The 19869-nt window shown below is 34.3% G+C and overlaps 1 protein-coding gene across 3 annotated transcripts in view; it reads right to left on the bottom strand.

Moving 5' to 3' along the window:
* LOC129002325 (selenocysteine lyase-like) overlaps positions 1–19869 on the bottom strand; it is a 40439-nt gene that overhangs the window by 2079 nt on the left and 18491 nt on the right. The window contains exons 2-9 of one of the 3 annotated variants that reach the window (XM_054430041.1): positions 16896–17133; positions 16078–16213; positions 13250–13394; positions 10086–10218; positions 5597–5821; positions 4555–4720; positions 2205–3320; positions 1251–1314 (exon numbers count right to left, since the gene is read on the bottom strand). In XM_054430041.1, coding sequence (XP_054286016.1) covers positions 3160–3320; positions 4555–4720; positions 5597–5821; positions 10086–10218; positions 13250–13394; positions 16078–16213; positions 16896–17126 — 1197 coding nt within the window. In that variant the 5' untranslated portion in view covers positions 17127–17133 and the 3' untranslated portion in view covers positions 1251–1314; positions 2205–3159. Of the gene's footprint in view, positions 1–1250; positions 3321–4554; positions 4721–5596; positions 5822–10085; positions 10219–13249; positions 13395–16077; positions 16214–16895; positions 17134–19869 lie in introns of all 3 variants that reach the window. The other 2 variants (XM_054430042.1, XM_054430040.1) reach the window with 2 other exon arrangements.

Below are 19869 nucleotides of genomic sequence, written 5' to 3'. Positions count from 1 at the left end.
GTCTAAAACCATCTCATATATGTATAGTATTTGGAAAATAAGTTTCAGGCGGGACAGTGCTATAGTTATTGAGGAGTAGTTGTAATAAAGTGCGTATTTTAGCGTTACCAAGAGAATGACAGATAGACAGACAGACAGACAGACAGACAGACAGACAGAAATTGAGATAAGGTTTGATTCGGTTTCTCTGACCTATGAAATGTAAAAATAACCAAAAAGTTCATTATTCTAAGCAATGTACAGACAAAACTCTAATTTTATTTATATAGATAGATAGATAGATTATATCAATTATTTAAGATGGGGACACCACTAGGTGCGTATTATCATAGACAAAAAGAATTAAATATAGACCGTCAGCTGTGCTGCGGTTACCATAGGTTCTGGCGCACACCGCTTGGAGCACCACGGTAGTTACGGCGTACGCGCTACGTAAACTACAGCGGTGTGCGCCGGAACCTATGGTAACCATGGCAACCGCAGCACGGCTGACAGTCTATATTTCATTCTTTTTGTCTATGGTATTATAACCCAAATATGAGTGAAGGATGAGTGGCGCGATCTTTGTAGTCTTGTTAGTGACTAAGACCAACATATACCTTAGACACAACTGTTTAATTAATAGGCTATATAGCTAATGACAGCTAAGGGACCTACAGTTTATAGTCTAATACGAATGACATTTTTGCCTAGTAATTAACAAATTGGTCTAAATTATCAGGATAGCACTGTGGGTAGTTAAAGTACTCACTAGTGCAGATGTTAACCCACACCTGAGAATGGGCAATTTGTTACCTCCTAGTAGCTGGATTACCATACAGGAGGTTGATATTGAAGTATATAGACATCTTTTTCATCATAATGCTTTTAACTGAAGCTGGCTAGTAATTGCCAGCCTAGTAAAAAGAGAGATTTCACATCATCCATTCTATACTCACCGTACATTCGTTTTTGTTGTTAAAATACACCTTTTTCACAATTATCACATGAATAATGTAGCTAATTGGCATCATCATACAATAAAGACTATGACATAAAGACATTTTTTGATCATAAAGATTATATTTTTTATAAATATAATATTGTACAATATGAATGTAAACATTTTTGTGTTTTATTTTAAAGTTTGATCATGCATTAACTAATTGTAAAAACCATAACAGAACTAGAGATATAGATCTCAATAAAATATAAAGTAAAAAAAATTAGGAAACTTCAAATCGTCCATTAAATTTAAATGTGACCGGTACCTTGAGGGAGTACATTCCTTGGTGCAGGCAAGGCTTGGTCCTCATCTTCTTCTCCAGAAGATTGCTATAAAGAAATATTGCTAAAATATAACATTCCGTTGTAATGTATATAACTAGTGGCATGTAGGGACAATACAATACGCTTAGCCGATTTTTGTAAACAGAACTCATCCCACAGCCACATTTTTGGACCGATTTTAATTCTTAAGGTGTAAAAAAAAATGGCCCTGATCTGTAGTTTAGCTAAGTGTTTTTCATTTTTTGAAATCTGTATTAGTTTGGGCAGGTTCTTCCATCAAAGTTGAGTTTTCTCCCATAAGATTAACATTGGGGAATCTAAATATTTAATTGTGAACTTTGTCTCCACTAATTTGAGAGAACGGCTGGGCGTAGAAACTTGGTAGAGGTGTCCAAAGAAAGGTCTTGGTCTGTAGATGAGTTATCAAAAGAAAAATGAAGTAAATTCCCTCAAGGCTCTGCCCCAGAAGCCTTTAAAGATCCCTCCACAGATTTCTTTACATGTTGGCCATGTGGATAGTACTTTTTTAATGAAACAGCTGTGAATTTTTAAATTGTATTTTAAACAACACACATTTATTGGGAGTTACTGAATTATTGTTCAAAAGAAGTATTTGCAATGTTATTTTCTAATTTTAAATCCTTTTATCACAGTAACTCTTACAATTATTTCTTATTGTACATACTCTCACAAAAACATGTCAATCGATTCAGTAGCTTCGGAGGAGTAATTGTAACAAAAAACCTGCTTGCGTATTAAATAAGTATAGATAGATATATAGAATATATATAATTAAATTGAGTATATTATTATTTCTATGCATATGGAGTATTATTGCCGATTAATAATTGTCTTGGTTACTTGTATTGTGTTTACAAGAAAATAACTGATAAGTGAAGCTGATGATTTGTTGAAGCTGCAAAATTTTATCTTACACATTATCAAACACAGACCCGTCCATGTTTGGCCTAAACAAGACAAAGGTTGCATCATTTATTTTTGATAGCTGGCCACACAACTCCAGAAACCTTCTGTGATTTTGGACCAGTTTTTCTACAATTCTCTTTCTCAAATTGAAATATTCTGTTGTATTTCCTTGGATCTGATCGACCTTCGACAGAGGCGAGTCTAGTGACTTTGTCAGAAATGAAATGATTTTGTTCATTTCTCTCGCCCAACGTTGAATGGTTTCCCATTGAACAGTCACTAGGGTGTCGTGAAGCTACATGGTGCCATAAAGAGAGATGCAGAATGGTATCGCCTGGCTTTTCTTTTGATCTTGAGACAATCTCAAAACCCTGTGTTCCTTCTAAATACACACCATCAACTAAAGAAACAAAAACAGTTGTACATTTAGGATTGAATAAAGTAACAAAACTCAACAGAACACAACTTAGTTTTTTCACGCTCAAAACTGTACTCCATTTCTTTGGTTTAATTCAAGCAAAATGTGAAGCAAAAAAATACTTCAACATTTTTTGAAATGAGCAAAAGTTATGATAAAGTGCAAGTTAAGTATTTTCACTTATTTTATTGATTATTAAAGTATTAATTTTGAAAATAAGGGTAAACATTTTGCCATCATCAGGAAACACAAACAAGAGCAAGCATGAAACAACGTCAAAAAAGGCATCAGATTTTAAAATAGGATACAAAGTATACTTGCAGTATCCCAAGTCAATGACTGACAAAAAGAAAAGTAGCAGCTACGTCAATGTAAAGTCCCCCTTTAATTATTGAGGTAATTTAAAATCAAGATTAGAAATTGTATTGTGAAGTAAATGGTGGGTAAACAAGTTATCTCACAGCTTCTAACACTGTACTTAAAAACAAAAATACCGAAAACAAAACACTAATTTTCACCCAAAAGCAGTACACATTACTAGGTAGCTATGAAGATATGGAAGATTCAGTACTGGTAGTTTGTTTCAAGGCCTTCACAAGTTCCTCAACAGCTTTGTCAATATCCGCACAAGTTGTCTCTCTGCCGACACTGAGCCTTATAGTTGAATAAGCCAAATTCTCAGGTACACCAGAAGCTAGTAGTACCGCTGTAAAGTACAAAAAAAGCGGCATATCAAAAATTGTATTCCATTAATCACTCCATTTAATTTTTATTTGTAAAAAACCGCTGTATACATTCTTGAAACGTAACATAACAATATTGAAAACTGAAAAAAGAGTAGAGAGCAAAAAGTATTTAGTAACTAGACCAGGACTATATATATTTCATAAGCCCGTTGATATAAAATATCTAAGCCCAATCAGCTTAAATAAATTCTGGTTAACCCTTTGATTGCTAGGCCAATAATTCATATTTTGTATTTTGTTTGCCTTTTGATTCCATTACCTGTTGTTCATTTGCAACTGTATTGTTTTCATTATTTTATTAATCAGGCTAATTTGGAATAATAAGATAAAACCAAATGTATAACAAAGAAAAGTTTTGGTATTTGCAGAAAACATTAAATAAAACTTTATTTTCGTTGTAAATTTCCAAGTTTTCTTATAATAAATTGTAATTTTCTGATAGCATTACAGTATTTGAAACCAAAATCTCAAAAAATCGAAAGACATCTAATTTACAATGTAATATTGAATTTAACCTTGATTTAGTTTGTAAGGTTATTATGATATAGCCTTTTTAGGAAAATATCCTGTTTGCAGTAAAGCCTCAGCCAAACCATTTATGATCACTGTTGTGGTTCAGTTGAAAATATCATATAAATAGTCCGTGACTAACTAGTGTTGCTGCCGCTACCTAGTAATACATTGAAAAACTAGGTTGAAGCGCCATCGGGTGCGCCATATGTTAGTAATTATTGACGTCAGCTTGAATACCAGTTTTTACTCTATATTCTCCAAGCACAGATAGCCGAGAAGGCTAGGGCGTGTGTCACTTGGCCAGTGGCATTCATTTGCTCGGGTTCAATTCCTGTCCTGTGTGGCAAATAATTGGTGACCTGTGTGTTTGTAGCGATATACTACAACCACTGGGGCATAGTGAGGGGTTCATAATCCTTGGTTTAGACATACACCTCTAATCATCCGAATGGGTAAATCTTTTAGCTAAGTGGTTGTTAGTGTATCCTATGAATATTCAGGTCACCAATGGCCGTTTTGCTACTTTTTGTTAAAATAACCTTCCTCTCTATATCCCTTAGAGATTTTAGTAAACAACCATATATCTTTACATAGCACTGAAAGGGTTAATTGTATATTTTTAGCCATGACTTCCATAAATAAAATGGGAAAAAAACAAAGTAATGTTTATTTGTGACTCACATGAGAGTTGCGTCTGGTCGTGACAAGCTGCAGTAGTGCTGGCGACCAGTGTGGGACACTGAGCTAACAGTTCACTACCACTGAGTGTACACTGGGACCAAGACATACTAGCAGTGTTGGGCAGACGAGGTGATTGGCAGCAGTTCACCACACAGCCTGTCTGCTCCTATATTTAAAGACATGTTAATATTTAACACAAATATGAGGGTAATCTGTAAGGTCACTATCAAACTCCCTCCACAGTCAAGCTAGCTAGTACAAATCTGTGTCCAACGTTGTTTTCCTTTTCTTCATCCACTAGTCCACTACTATTTTAACTAGTTACCACGCCACGCCCATGGAAGGGTTAGTCTTGTTATAGTATTGGAAAACAAGAAGACAATTGACGCTCCCACCAAGTATGAATCACTTTCTTCTGGGGTTTGATAGCTGTAGGAAGTAGGTTGATGCCAGTTGAACGTATGTTTTGGTTTTTAGTGATAAAAATGGCAAAGCCCCACTTTCACCCCACAAAACCCTGTTCCTATGGTCCGATTCTGCTGGTTTGCCAACTTATTTGAATAAATGTGTAGGTTTATGTTTGTACTATTTCATAATTTTTTTTCTGTGTTTGTATATTTTATCTACACTGGATCAGTTTTACTCGAGTAATTACAGTCACACGCACATATATATGTGAATTTGATCAGTTGATATTTTTACCTCTGGGGATATCAAAACAAAACAAAAACAAAAGTCGGTCCCGCAATAGATTTTTTCACAAGACCTATGGTAATAGCCTATCACCTACATAGGAAATTTCCAAAAATTAAATTTAATATTACTGATCAAAGTTTAAATATTGTAACTCATTTTTCCTGTCCATGACCTTAACACTGTGTTATTTCTTTCCAAAATTATTTCCATATTGTCATCATCAAAGCCGTCATGGTCTCAGTCCCTGAAGGTAATTGGTTTTACTGTACGAGTGTGTTTAATCCTGTGAGGGGAGTGAATAGCTACTGAGCTATAAGTTACAAAACAACAAAGTAAAATGACTTACCTGAAGTTGTTTTACAAGGTAATCTCTGGTGTTTCTCATAGTGTCAGTGTATGTCTGAAGGTTATCCGCCACCAGGGCAGCAGCCTGGCCCAGCCCAGCTATCATAGGGGTATTCTCAGTACCAGGTCTCAGCCCAACCTCTTGTCCTCCTCCCCATACCACAGGGGTGACAGGGGCACCCAGATTGCGGTGGACGTAAAGAGCACCAATACGTGGACCATAGAACTGTCAACCATTGTGTTAAACGTTAAACCCGAATCTCAAATCTCAAAATAACTTAATTTTGCAAAAGTTTGGGTTTTTATGATTCGATTCATGAGTTTTGAGGTTTGCGGTTCAATTCATTCAGTGTTTTTGTGAGTAAAAATAACATTAGTACCGTATGTTATTCAAATTTTCGGTATCAGATTCAGGAGTTTAATTTATTTCAATATTATGTTGTATATAAACAATTGTGTTTTTATAGATTTAAAATGTATAAGTAATTCATGTCATAGGACTTTAATTTCTTTCAGTTTGTATTGCATTTAATGAACCTTTAATTATTACCTATTTTTGACATTAACCAGGTGAATAACAATGTTGATATTTAAAATTTATTTTGTTTAAATTTGTTTTCATTGATAAAGATATGTTTTGGTTTTCAGAAAAACAATTTTAATTCAGAGAAAATTTGCAGCAAAATTTTAGTTAAGACATAAGATTTTATTGGTCTTTTATTTTAACATTTGTACATTTATTGACAACAGTTCAAATTTAGAGTTTACATTAAGTATTAGCATAGATAAAACATACTCCCTTAGTAGATTTCTCATCCTTATGGAACAGCTGAAGACAATTTTATTGTTAGTTCATGTACGGTTTATGTAGAGGTCGTGTTTTGTTTACAATTTGTTTCCTGTTATTACAGCCATTTAAAACCTCGTTTAACCAAATAATACGATCTAATCATAAACAATAACTTGTCCCCTAGTTATATAACCAAACAGTAAAGCACAAATCAAGAAATTAACCCTAAAATAATGGAAACAAAGTTTAATCGACACTAGCGCCTTTGTGTCACGTACATGAACTAGAGACGAAAAACGTGCTTCAAAATTTACAATGGGATGAGAAGTCTACTTGTGTTGGTTAGTCTATGGTATTAGTCCTTGTTGAATATTTCAGTCTTTCATAGTTAACACGTTGACTGCGCAAACAATCTGAAATACATTGGATCACTGAAAGCTTAGTCATTAATGAGAATAGTTGTTATTGTGAGCGCCACCTGATGTTTACACCTTTATATTTTAGCGAATTTCCCCTATAGGGAATAAGCTATTACCGTAGTACTCATGGTAAGACCTGGACCCGGGACCGATTTACTTTTTCGTTTTGAGGTACCTAGAGAACAAATTTAAACACCATCCGTTGAAATTCATATATATATATATATTTATATATGTGTCCGTTAGCGCGATAACACGAGCAAAAATCATCCGATTTTGATTCAATTTGGTACATACGTGTAAACCTACAATTATTCAAACGAGTTCGCAAACCAGCATGATCGGACTATGGGAACAGGGGTTTATAGGGGTTTTATGGGGTAAAAATTGGTTTTTCCCATTTTTGACCCTAAAAACTTAAAATTTTGCAATTTCTTTCCAAACCATTTTGTAGAGCTTAAAAAAACAAATAATTTAGTATATTGAAGCGTTATTATGCGCCTAATGGTTACAGAGAAAATTCCAAAAAACTGTAAATTTAAAATTCACATGTCATTCTTATGGAGAATAAGTAAACTGTTGTAGTTTGCTTGTTTATGAATATATTTTGATCGAATTTGGAAAATGCATTCATTTCATACTAAACAATTACATTTTACAAAAAAAATACCTTTTTACCCTCCCTGTTGCAGCAAACCTAAGTACTCGTTAAACTAATGTTATTTAAATAGGGAATAAATGTGATATTTTTAAGGAGACATTTTAGTGTAAATCCAGTCAAGCAAATGGAAATTCGCTTGGTCTGCAGGTTTGCTGCGGCGGGGGTATTTCACTTTTGCACCAGCTTATGAGTTTGAATAGGGTTAGTTTAAAAGATAAACAAAAAAGCGCTTGTCCATAGGTGATCACATGCCGTTATTACTCAGCATTCAAAGTGTTAAGCAACTTTGATTTAAATAAATATAACAAACTGAATAGTAAATACCCCCGCCGCAGCAAACCTGCAGACTAAGCGAATTTCCATTTGATTTACACTGAAATGTCTACTTAAAAATATAACATTTATTCCCGATTTAAATAGAATTAGTTTAACAAGTACTTAGGTTTGCTGCATCAGGGAGGTAAAACTGTTTTTTTTTTTTATGTTAATAGTTAGTAAGAAATAAAAACATTTTTCAAATTTGATCAAAATATGTTCATAAACAAGCAAACTACAACAGTTTACTTATTCTCCATAAGAATAACATGGGAATTTTAAATTTACAATTTTTTGGAATTTTCTCCGTAACCATTAGGCGCATAATAACGCTTCAATATACTAAATTATTTGTTTTTTTAAGCTCTACAAAATGGTTTGGAAAGAAATTGCTAAATTATATGTTTTTTGGGTCAAAAATGCGAAAAACCTATTTTTACCCCATAAAACCCCCCGTAAACCCCCGTTCCCATGGTCCGATCATGCTGGATCGCGAACTCGTTCGAATAAACGTAGGTTTACACGTTTGTACCGAATTTCATCAAAATCGGATCATTTTTGCTCGAGTTATAGTGCTAACGGACACATATATATATATATATATAAATATATAAATATATAAATATATATATATATATGAATTTGAACGGATGGTGTTTTTGGTCTCTAGGGACCTCGAAACAAACAAAAAAATCGGTCCCGCGTCCAGGTCTTACCATGAGTACTACGGTAATAGCTTATTCCCTATATGGGAAATTCGCTAAATATTCCCTATATGGGAAATTCGCTAAATATTCCCTATATGGGAAATTCGCTAAATATTCCCTATATGGGAAATTCGCTAAATAACCAAGGGGGTAACGTTCAATGTTACTAGAAATAAATAAATATGCCTGAATAGATAAAGAAACTGACTGTTCAGTAAACTTCAATATTATATTTTAAATGCTCTTTGCTCTTTGTTTTACTTACAACTGTATGCTGTAATACTATTTATTTATTTTATTGTTATATCATATGTTGTATCATAGATAAAACATACTCCCTTAGTAGATTTCTCATCCTTATAGAACAGCTGAAGACAATTTTATTGTTAGTTCTGTACGGTTTATGTAGAGGTCGTGTTTTGTTTACAATTTGTTTCCTGTTATTACAGCCATTTAAAACCTCGTTTAACCAAATAATACGATCTAATCATAAACAATAACTTGTCCCCTGGTTATATAACCAAACAGTAAAGCACAAATCAAGAAATTAACCCTTAGATAATAGAAACAAAGTTTCGTCGACACTAGCGCCCATGTGTCACGTACATGAACTAGACACGAAAAACGTGCTTCAAAATTTACAATGGGATGAGAAGTCTACTTGTGTTGGTTAGTCTATGGTTGTATCATTGCCTATTGTATACTGAAGTAGATGTCCTATCTTTTTGGACCAGCTGTAGCAATTTTTTTTTAAAAAAGAACTTAGTTGTTTGAGCTAGTCAAAGAATGTGCTAGTGACTAAAACTCTACAGTATTTTCTACCTTATTTTTTGTTGCTGGCCAAGTTGACGGGTCATAACAGTTGCTACAGCTCACAATAAGTAATTCCATTAGTTTGAATTGGTAAAACTGATTGTGTATTCAACAGAAATCAGTAATTTAGATCAGCACAATCTGTCGGTCACTCTCATCAACTACAACTATTTTGGAAAAAAGCTGGCTACAAATTTAATATGGGGATGGAATGTCTTGTATTTCAAATGTAAATAAATCATAGTGTCTTGTTCTCTTACTACCATTGAATGTGTGTTCATTTTCCTCTCTATCATATTCTTTAATCTGAATATTTCTCTTTCTCAACATTTACCCCTCTGGTCCTTTAAACTATTTATCATTACCTTTTCTCATTTTTATTCTCTTTTCCCACCACTCTCTAAATAATATTTTATTCCCATAGTAATATCATTCTCTACAAACAAATCACTGACTGTTTCAAAATGAGATTTCAAGTTGGTTAAAAGACTGAGCGCCCAACTCATATTAGTGTGGCAGAAAAGTCTAAAATGTTTGAACCAGTTTGGGCAGATTAGTTGATGCTCAACATATGCAAACCAGTTGGGAGTAAATGGCAAGGTTACAGGGTTTGTAAAAAACTCGGTTCTTCTGATTGGGTGTTAGGGGAAAGTTAAGCCTTTAAGGAATGATGGGATGCATTTCTAAGAGGGATCCAAAGAATAAATAAACTAAACCCTAACTTCAATTTTTCTACACCTAGTGAAAACAAAATTAAGGTAAATTGCTAATCACAGCTGGAGTACCTTATGGCCTACTATGGTCAGGTAATCCACTTGCAGATAACGCACATCAACTGGTAGTTTGCCCACTGCTTGTGCTGCGTCTACATGGAGCCACACTTTGTGTTTGCAACTGTCATTCACTCTCTTCAACAGCCTGCCAACAGAGCAATACAGTATAAAGCAGATTTTATAGGATGAACCAGAATTTGGGGATCAGGTTTTTCATGTCTTTTTAGGAGGAGATCTAGTCTTACTAAAAGGTAAATGATAAGTTCTTAGAACACAAGTTTACCAGTAACAAAGAGTATATCGCAAAAAGGTCTAAATAAAATTACATATTAAAAACAAAATACCTGGGAACCCAGTTTTGCTCGGGGAAACTCATTAGTATACTCTGAGAGCAATCTATGGTCAATGCCATTTATTAGAGGTGTGCGAGCGGCTCGATTTTTTGAGCCTGGCCTATAAGCTTGAGAGATCGAGCACAAAGTACAAAAATAGAGCTTGAGCCTATCAGGCTCGTAAAATGCGTCTGCAAAGTTTGCGCATTTGTAAAACTCACGCTTTTGTCACAATTGCGGAAGACTATAACGGCATTTCCATGACTGAGCGAGATGACCATAATGTCTACAAACCGCCGGAGATACTCAGGATTTTGCTGAGATTGCGGATGATTATGGTAACGTTTAGGTTACCGCAGGAGACGACAATGTTAATGTCAAATATATACACATAGATAAATATTATTTTAATCCTATACCGTTACTCTAATATGAGCAATGTTTGCTTGTATATTTGCTTCCACAAAGATCTCAAAAACGGCTTAGACTATTTTCTTGAAATGTTGTTAATAGTTTATTTCTGGCCTAAAAACATGTTTACTGCAGTTAGAACGACCAACAAAAATCTAATTAAATAGAAAAATGAAACTGAAAGTCAAAAATGTTTAACATTGGCCTTATGGGTTGCTAATTAATTAACCATTTTGGTTGAACAAAATAACAAGGACAAGGTAAACAAAAGACATGTAACATGTGTAGTATAATAAGCCATCCAAAGTATAATAGTAAATTACAAAATACAGTACAAAGGGAAAAACATCAGTTGTAACTATTGAGCAAAGATTACACTGAAGATTACTCGATACATTAGTGAAAGGCTAGCAGTGCGGAGTGTGGGAAGCGTCTGTGACAGTTGGATTAATGTATCTAAAATACTAAAATGCTATGGGAAGGGAGAGGAACAGGTCTAAAATTTAGGAAGTGATGAAGGAAGTAGTAAAGGCTAGCATTGCAGAGTGTGGAAACCGTCTGTGGCGTGTAAGATTAATGTATCTGCAATTCTAAAATGCTAAGGGAAGGGAGGGAAACAGGTCCACCACGTAGGAAGTAGTGAAAGTAGTAGTAGCTATTTGTGTACTTTTTATTGGTGTGGCAACACAATCATTACCATGCAATGGTAGGGAAAATAACAACATTTTATCCTACAAAATGAAATCAGTTTACCGAGTATTGGTTCGAAGCAAATAATAAATCAATTTGATCAATATACATTACTAGCTGTACCCGCGGGCTTTGCCCCATTTAACTTCATAAGTGAGCTCGTTCGCATGGCTCAATCACGTCCTGGTTGAAGTTCATTCGCTACGCTCACTCACTTTTAGGTTAGAGCTCGTTTGCTGCGCTCACTTGCCTTCAGGTTAGCTCGTTTGCTACGCTAACTCGCCTCCAGGTTGAAGTTCGTTCGCTACGCTCACTCACCTTTTGGTTGCAAATTAGCTGTTGTCATAAATGTAAAAGAAATAATAGTGCTGCACCCTGTTGGTAATCCTTGTAACTTTAATGCTATTGAACATCATAGAGAACAGAACCAACTTGTTTAATTGAAACAGCTGTTAAGATTCATTAATTCCATTTAAATATGAGTACTCATAAGGTTAACATGGGAAACTCCAGAGCCACTGGGGCGGAGCCCAGAGGTCGGAGGGTAAAATCCTTTCTTAGTGAGTGTCTACTACCCAAAAGTAAGATGCCTGCCAAGTTTCAGGTTCCTAGGTCTTATGGTTTCTGAGATTTTGTGATGAGTGAGTGAGTCAGTGGTATTTGAGCTTTATATATAGATTACTTTATTGAAAATGAATTAACATTGCACATAGGCCTAGGTTGTAAACTTAAAAGAATTTTTTTTACTATAGGTAAGATTTACTTACTTTTGCCTGAAGGTGTCAAATGTTAACATATGCTGTACATGTTTCGAGCTACTTACAGCTCATCTTCAGCAGCATTCTTGAATAAGAAAAATCACATCAAACGACGTTTGTTGACTATTTACAGTTTATATATACACACACAAACACACGGAAATATATACAAAGAACACACACGCGTTTGGCAGTGTAGGTACCGTAAACATGTTAGCGTAGGCACGGTTAAACAAAGATAACCACGACCGGGCGACATTTGTAGCAGGCCTACTGAGGAACTTGAACACGGGAGAGTGACGTCACGGTATTTTATCATGGTGTGTATATATAAACTGTAAATAGTCGACAAACATCGTTTGATGTGATTTTTTTAAATTCAAGAATGCTGCTGAAGATGAGCTGTAAGTAGCTCAAAACATGTACAGCATATGTTAACATTTGACACCTTCAGGCAAAAGTAAGTAAATCTTACCTATAGTAAAAAATATCAAAGGTATCAAGGCTGATATAAAATTAATTAAAACAATTGTTCTGAATGCTTTCCACTAACTTCAAGAAGAAAAAGGTGCATTTTATTCTTAAAACTAAACTACTAAACTTTACTCAACTAAATTTATATACACACTTATACACTAACACTTTTAACTGGACAAGAAACACCTCAGTCCTCAATATAATTTTGCGTCAACATATACAAAGTTTCACCACTTAGGGAATTATTTCCACCTAAAACCCTAATATGACTGGAATAATAGGATTTAAATAAAAGCTCTTCTAAACAGACCAACAGTCTATGATATCAAATTTAGAATTTTGGAGTATTATTTATTAAAAGGTCATTAGTAATAGTAATATCCTAATCATTCTCTTGGCATAAAGCCTACATACAACACAAATTCTTTCCACATAATTAAATCATAAGTGTTTTGAGAGTATTCAAATTTGACTTATTGAGCAAATACACTGTTTCACGTGGTATTACCTTGCTATTTCTCTAATGGGAAACACAACTCCAGTCTCGTTATTGGCCATCATGACAGAGACCAGAACAGTGTCTGGTTTGACAGCAGCCACTACATCTGCAGCTTCCAGACAGCCATCACTGTTGACAGCAACCTCTGTGTAGCCTACAAAGCAAACATTTCTCAACCAACTTCCAGAGACGCTTCAATTGGTTATTAGTATCACACACAGTTATGTGTACTCTGTTGTAAATAGTTCCTGTTCAAAGATCTGTGGATTCCCATTGTTGTCAGCCAGTATGTCCTGAATAGCCTTGTCTTTCTGAAGAGAATCTGAGCAGTTTTTACAGCTTGGACATTCTTTGCCATTTCAGTCTAACATTAGAAGCTACCAGCTATCAAGATTTAACACCCTACAGTCTTTAGAAGCTTGCAGACAAATGTCTCATGCAAGTTTGAGAGGGAAAATAGCATTCCCACACAGCCAATGCCATTGTTTCAAGTTTAAATGTATGTTTTTTGTGTGTTTTTTGTAAGAAAATCATTATATATGTATCAAACAAATCATTAAGGGCCTAATTGAGTATCCTAGTTAAATTCAGAGCAACAACTTAACCCTATTACTTTTACCATAGATAAAACATACTCTCTTAGTAGATTTCTCATCCTTATGGAACAGCCCTGAGGACAATTTTATTGTTAGTTCTGTACGGTTTATGTAGAGGTTGTGTTTTGTTTACAATTAGTTTCCGGTTATTACAGTAATTTAAAACCTCGTTTAGCCAAATAATACAATCTAATCAGGGCCGGACTTACCTATGGGCGGAGGGGGCGAACGCCCGGGGCCCCGACAGGGGCCCCCTTAAGCACCCCCTTGCACATTAGTTTTTATTAATAACCTCAAAAATTGATCAGACACTTACCAAATGGTATTTTGTAACAGCTTTATTTTTATTTTCGTTATCCTATATTTAAGGTTATTGTTAGGTGCATTTTAAAGCATTACTAGGAACAAAATTCTTGAACCTAAGGGACTTTTCCTCAGTGTTACACTGGGCCCCACGCTTAGGCCTGGTTTACACGAGCATACAGTATGTGCTAGGCTGTGACGGACAAGTTTCAGTTTCAATGAAGCCGCTCGCCCGAACGTACGGCCGTGGCGAATGAGTTGAAGGGGGCCCCACGCTTGGGGCAAAAATGCAATAAATATGAAAACTCTTGTCCCAAAATAGAACGTAACTTGTAAAATTGTGTTGTGTTTTAAATGGAGATTCACTGGAGTTCAAATATTTTTAAAAATAAAAACATTGCTCCGTATATGTTTTATTAAATGTTATTCTTTTCTTTTACCTCTTAGTATATACCAATCAGGATTTTAAGGGGTAGAAGTATATTATCCGTTCAATTTAAAGGTTTTGTAAAATAGTAATTAATTAAGTTATGCGTCGAAATTTTGATCTCCAATTTAGTCTTTGGAGTCAAAATCATACAGCGCCAGTAAGATTTTTAAAATCTATATAGGCACTTTAAAACAACTAGAGTCGTCTGATGTTAACAAAACATTACATTTATTGGGAGCGGGTGAGCGTTGTCGACTGAAATCGTAAACAAGCGATAAGCAGAAGCAGCTGAAAAAATAAATGATAATGAGCTGATAAGGGATCCTGTCTAGTCCTGTCTGTCTCACGCACGCGCATACACACACATAAAATGCCTTATCATCGCCTATCCAAAACAAAATCACTTTACTCCCATAGTTTGTCCTTTGAGACTAGTGGTCACGTCAAGTTGGTTGAAATTGTCTTACTTTTGTGTTATTTTATTGTAATTCTGCAAACTAACAGTACAAAAACAAAGCTGAAGTGAGTAATGTTGTATTCAATGCTATGTTGTATTAATCGATATTGGATCCATTTAAACATCTTTCAGTTACTCATATAAATAGTTAGCTTGTGAGTGTTTATTAGACATTGCAAGATTTTGCTCGTAAATAAAAAACTCAAACTTGAAAGTCCTCAATGGTACTTTTCATGCTAGGACTTTAACATATTATAAAAACGAGAATGCCATAGATACCAAAACCATTATGAAAATAAAATAATCACACCTATATTGTAGTAATATTGAAAAATCATACAAATAGACGGCAATAATCGATAATTTAAATACGTAATAAACAAAAATATATCAATACTTCTAATCCAAATATATTATGGTAGCCTACCATGCTACCATACCAAAATATGCCGTCACTGGTACTACAAAGCAATTGAAACATTTGGTCAGAGTTTGTTTAAATAGTGAATGCAAGAGATTAGGTTTCAAACATTTTTATTTTTTGTGTATAAAATTAAAAGATGCTGTATATAAAAATATGTTAAAATAGTTATATTTTAAGAACGATTTTTGATATAGAACTTATTGCTTATTTGGCCTTAAATTGCTCTATTTGAAGCCTAAATTTAGAAATTTTTCAGGTATTCCATACCCCCCAATCCCCCCAAACTGAAATCCTAGGGCCCCATTGGAAAATTTGCCCCGGGGCCCCTGAAGTCCTAAGTCCAGCCCTGAATCTAATCATAAACAATAACTTGTCCCCTAGTTATATAACCAAACAGTAAAGCACAAATCAAGAAATTAACCCTAAAATAATAGAAACAAAATTTTGTCAACACTAGCGCTTAGTGTCACCATACATGAACTAGACACGAAAAACGTGCTTCAAAATTTACAATGGGATGAGAAGTCTACTTGTGTTAGTTAGTCTATGCATTTACTTTGTATTTGTATAGCTAATTACTACTCAACATGTTTTCCATTTACGTCTGGAACTGAAGTAATCACTCACTTATAACCCCTTTGTCAGCTAGTCTCCTGACAGGCTCCACTGTGGCCACATGCTCTACATTGGACATGACAACATGAGGGGTTGTGATGAATTGTCTTCCCCACTCTACAGTACTGTGTATCGCCATGTTGTTACTCTACCAACAAACAACTGATGTCAATTTAAGAGGATCAGCAGATTTTAAATATTTAGACATATTTGAGATTTTTACACCAATGTAATGATGATGACTATAGGCCTACTGTAACTGCATTATGGTTTTTGTTTTACCGAAAAACAGGATTTAGCAAATTGACCTCTAGGGAAGTAGTTACTTACTACTGCAGCCTAAGACTGTAATACCTAGTTTCAGAACCACTTTTTGCTTTAGGGTCTCAAGAAGCCAAAATGGCTGTTTATTCCAACTTTTTTTAAATAAGTGTTAGTAGGCACGGCACTGTAGCACATGTCATGTAAAAACTTATCAAATTTGTATGCCATTTGAATTTAAATGTGAAAACCAACATACATTTGAATAATTTTTCCAACTAACAAGTGCTTGATCACCCCACAGGATTATATCCTTTAAAAAATTACTTCTTCCCCAATTAGTTCCATTGGAAAAATATGTAAATGATAATATCAGATGAAAAATGATTTAGTATCTAACACTATCATTTCACGCCTAAATGTATGAACACAGTCAATAGAGGTTCCAGTGTATTTATATTTCACACATTATCCTATTTGGTCCTCATACACATACCAAATAGCTATCTACCAAATAAATGTGTTTCTTATCATCAATGTCAGTTTTAAAAACTTTAACTCAAGTTTACCTCGGTTCCCCCGGAGGTAAATACAATGTCAGCTGCATCAGCTGCGTTGATAAGACGAGCAACAGCAGCTCTAGCACGATGAATGGTCTCTCTGGCACGATGTCCGGCAGCGGAGGCCGAGCTAGGATTGGCCCAGTCTCGCTGGAGGCTCTCCGTTATAGCTGACACTACCTCAGAGGCAACGGGAGTCGTGGAGTTGTAGTCCAGATATATTATACTTTCATCTTTCATTGCTGAGCTGAAACAATTCAAAATTCATAGACAACCAATTCGTAATTTTATTGAATCGTGGAACCTGCATTAATGCAGTAATACATCTCATTTATATCGACAAGCTGAAGCAAACTATTTACGTTGTGTCTCAATAATTCCATGGTTTGTAATGCGACGTACTTAGTACTCGGTAGTCAGACACGCGACCAGATACAACAGACATAATATCTGCTTAAACAACAAAATGTTTTTTTCCTACAGTCACCCGACAAAGTTGGCTTCCTTGTACTGTTTATAGTACAGAAAGCTGCTAATTGCTGCATACTTATACTTTGCCATACGGTTTATACTTTGTCGTACGGTTTATACTTTGCCGCACATCAGGATTCCAATGAAACAACACAAAACAGTGTGGTTCTATTATGCACGTAATCCGTGTACGCAGCTGATTGACTATTATAACTACGATTTAACCTGTCATTTCGTGTTTATAGTTTCGGTATTTCTGAACTTTCTGGACTTTTCTTATAAACGTTTTTAAAACATTCCTACGATCTTAATAAACAAGAAAATACCTTTAAAGCATTTTTTTTTGGCGCGGAAACCACTTCAAATTACAAAAACATACGGAACTATATTCTCAAAACGCGGAGCACATTTCTTGCCGAGGAAAAATAGCGGAGCTATACGGACCGCGGGTACTTTCTCTAGGGCACCATTTGTGTTGCCAGCTGAACCTAAAAACGTGTTGTATAGTGTTTGAAAGACTAATATGCTTTATATATGCTTTATATGCTTTATAGTGACTGTAGGAAAAATATAATGTGTAACACGAGTAAAAAAGGCCTTTGCTGCACAGCAAAGTGCCACTTTCACCACTAGTTACACAAATAACTATTGTATTATCTGCAATTTATTGTTTGATACAATTGGGTAAAATAAGGCAGAAGCTAGTCAGGTTTGTGCCATTTTACAACTAAAAATCGTAATATTTTAGCTATTTCTTATTTGATCTTTTTTGAACTTTTGATCGTTTGAAAGGGAATTAAAAATGCTAAATAAAAGTGTTTGTGACATTTTTTCATAAAATTAGCCGTTTTTGACAAATTTAAGTTTTTAAAAAATTAAAATGGCCGCCATTTTGAAATTTTAAGTTGAATTAAGATGATTTTTTTCCTAACATTGGTCTTTTCCACCTTAACCTACATACCAAGCTTTATAAAAATCAGTTGAAAAAAATCAAAAATAAAAAGGTTTATGTCAAATACAAAATGGCGGATATCTGGTTAACGAAGCGATTTTGGAAAAAATGTTATTCTTGATTTTCTTTTTATTTTGACCCATAGAACTATTTCCCGGAGGTTGGCTGTTTACTTACGGAACACCCTGTATAGTCTGTCTGTTAGCACGATGACTCGAGCAAAAATGATCCGATTTTTAGGAAATTTGGTATAGACGTACATTTATTTGAATAAGTTCCTGAACCAGCATGACCGGACTATGGAAACGGGGGTTTGTAGGGGTTTTTTTGGGTAAAAATTGATTTTTCCCATTTTTGACCCAAAAACATAAAATTTAGCAATTTCTTTCCAAACCATTTTTTTTAGCTAAAAAAACAAATAATTTTGTACATTGAAGCGTTATTATGCGCCGAATAGTTACGGAGAAAATTACTAAAATGTTTAATTTAAAATTCTTATGGAGAATAAGTAAACTGTTAAATATGATCATATTTTGCTCAAATTTGAAAGATGCATTTATTTCTTACTAAGCTATTAATATTTTACAATAAAAAAAAATACTTATTGGGTTTTACCCTTTCTGTTGCAGCAAACCTAAGAACTCGTTAAACTAATAATTATTCTATTTAAAAAGAAAATAAATGTGACATCATTAAGGAGACTTTTTAGTGTAAATCCAATCTGGCAAATTTAAATTAGCTTAGTCTGCAGGTTTGCTGCGGTGGGGGTATTTGGTCTTGCTCTTGTGTGGATGGCATTGAAACATAACAATGGTCAAAACAAGACTTGATGGGGGATTACTAACTATTTGTATCCTGATAGTTTCAATGTAACTAGGTAATGTCCCAATTTCGCATTATATCACGATGACAACAGGATGTTTGCAATTTTGTTCATAAATGGCTTCAATATAAGGGGGATATTTATATGAAAGGTAACGATGGAAAATTTATTTGAAATGAGAATCTGCACTCGATCATATTTATCCAGGTACCGTATGTACATTTTACCCATAAACTTAATTATAATATATAGAGATACATGCAATATAAATAACTAATTTAATATAGCAAAGATTTTGACTAAACAAATTTTAAAACTAAATTTAATTTTAGTTATGACTTAAGAGTGTTAAAAAATAAGAGATGAGAAGCATAGCTATTCATTCCCTTAATAGTAATGAGTAGAGTAATGCATATTCATTTCTCCTGAGTATACTCAAATTCAGGGAATGTGAGTAGGCTATTATTCAGTCAAGTATAGATTGTCATTATAAAATCATCATGTTTTAAGCTGAGTATTTACATAATGATCTTATAGATCAAAACAATGTTAACCATTTAACGTTTTAAGAATTTAAACCTTTAAAAGTATGCTAGTGTTCAGAATGATCCAAGATTCTATGATCAATGGTTGTAACTTTTTGTCTAGAGTATCTTTAAAAAACATATTATTTAAAATTATTTATAATTCTTTAAAATTAAACACAGGTAATAAGGTATAAATTAACCAATGGGGTG

This window comes from Macrosteles quadrilineatus, unplaced genomic scaffold, assembly GCF_028750875.1.
Source record: "Macrosteles quadrilineatus isolate MER2022 unplaced genomic scaffold, UCM_ALF_1.0 Scaffold_9__3_contigs__length_116548681, whole genome shotgun sequence".
In the NCBI taxonomy this organism is placed as follows: Eukaryota; Metazoa; Arthropoda; class Insecta; order Hemiptera; family Cicadellidae; genus Macrosteles; species Macrosteles quadrilineatus.
The sequence above is the reverse complement of the archived record's forward strand: the minus strand, read 5'-3'. Positions and strand labels throughout refer to the sequence as shown.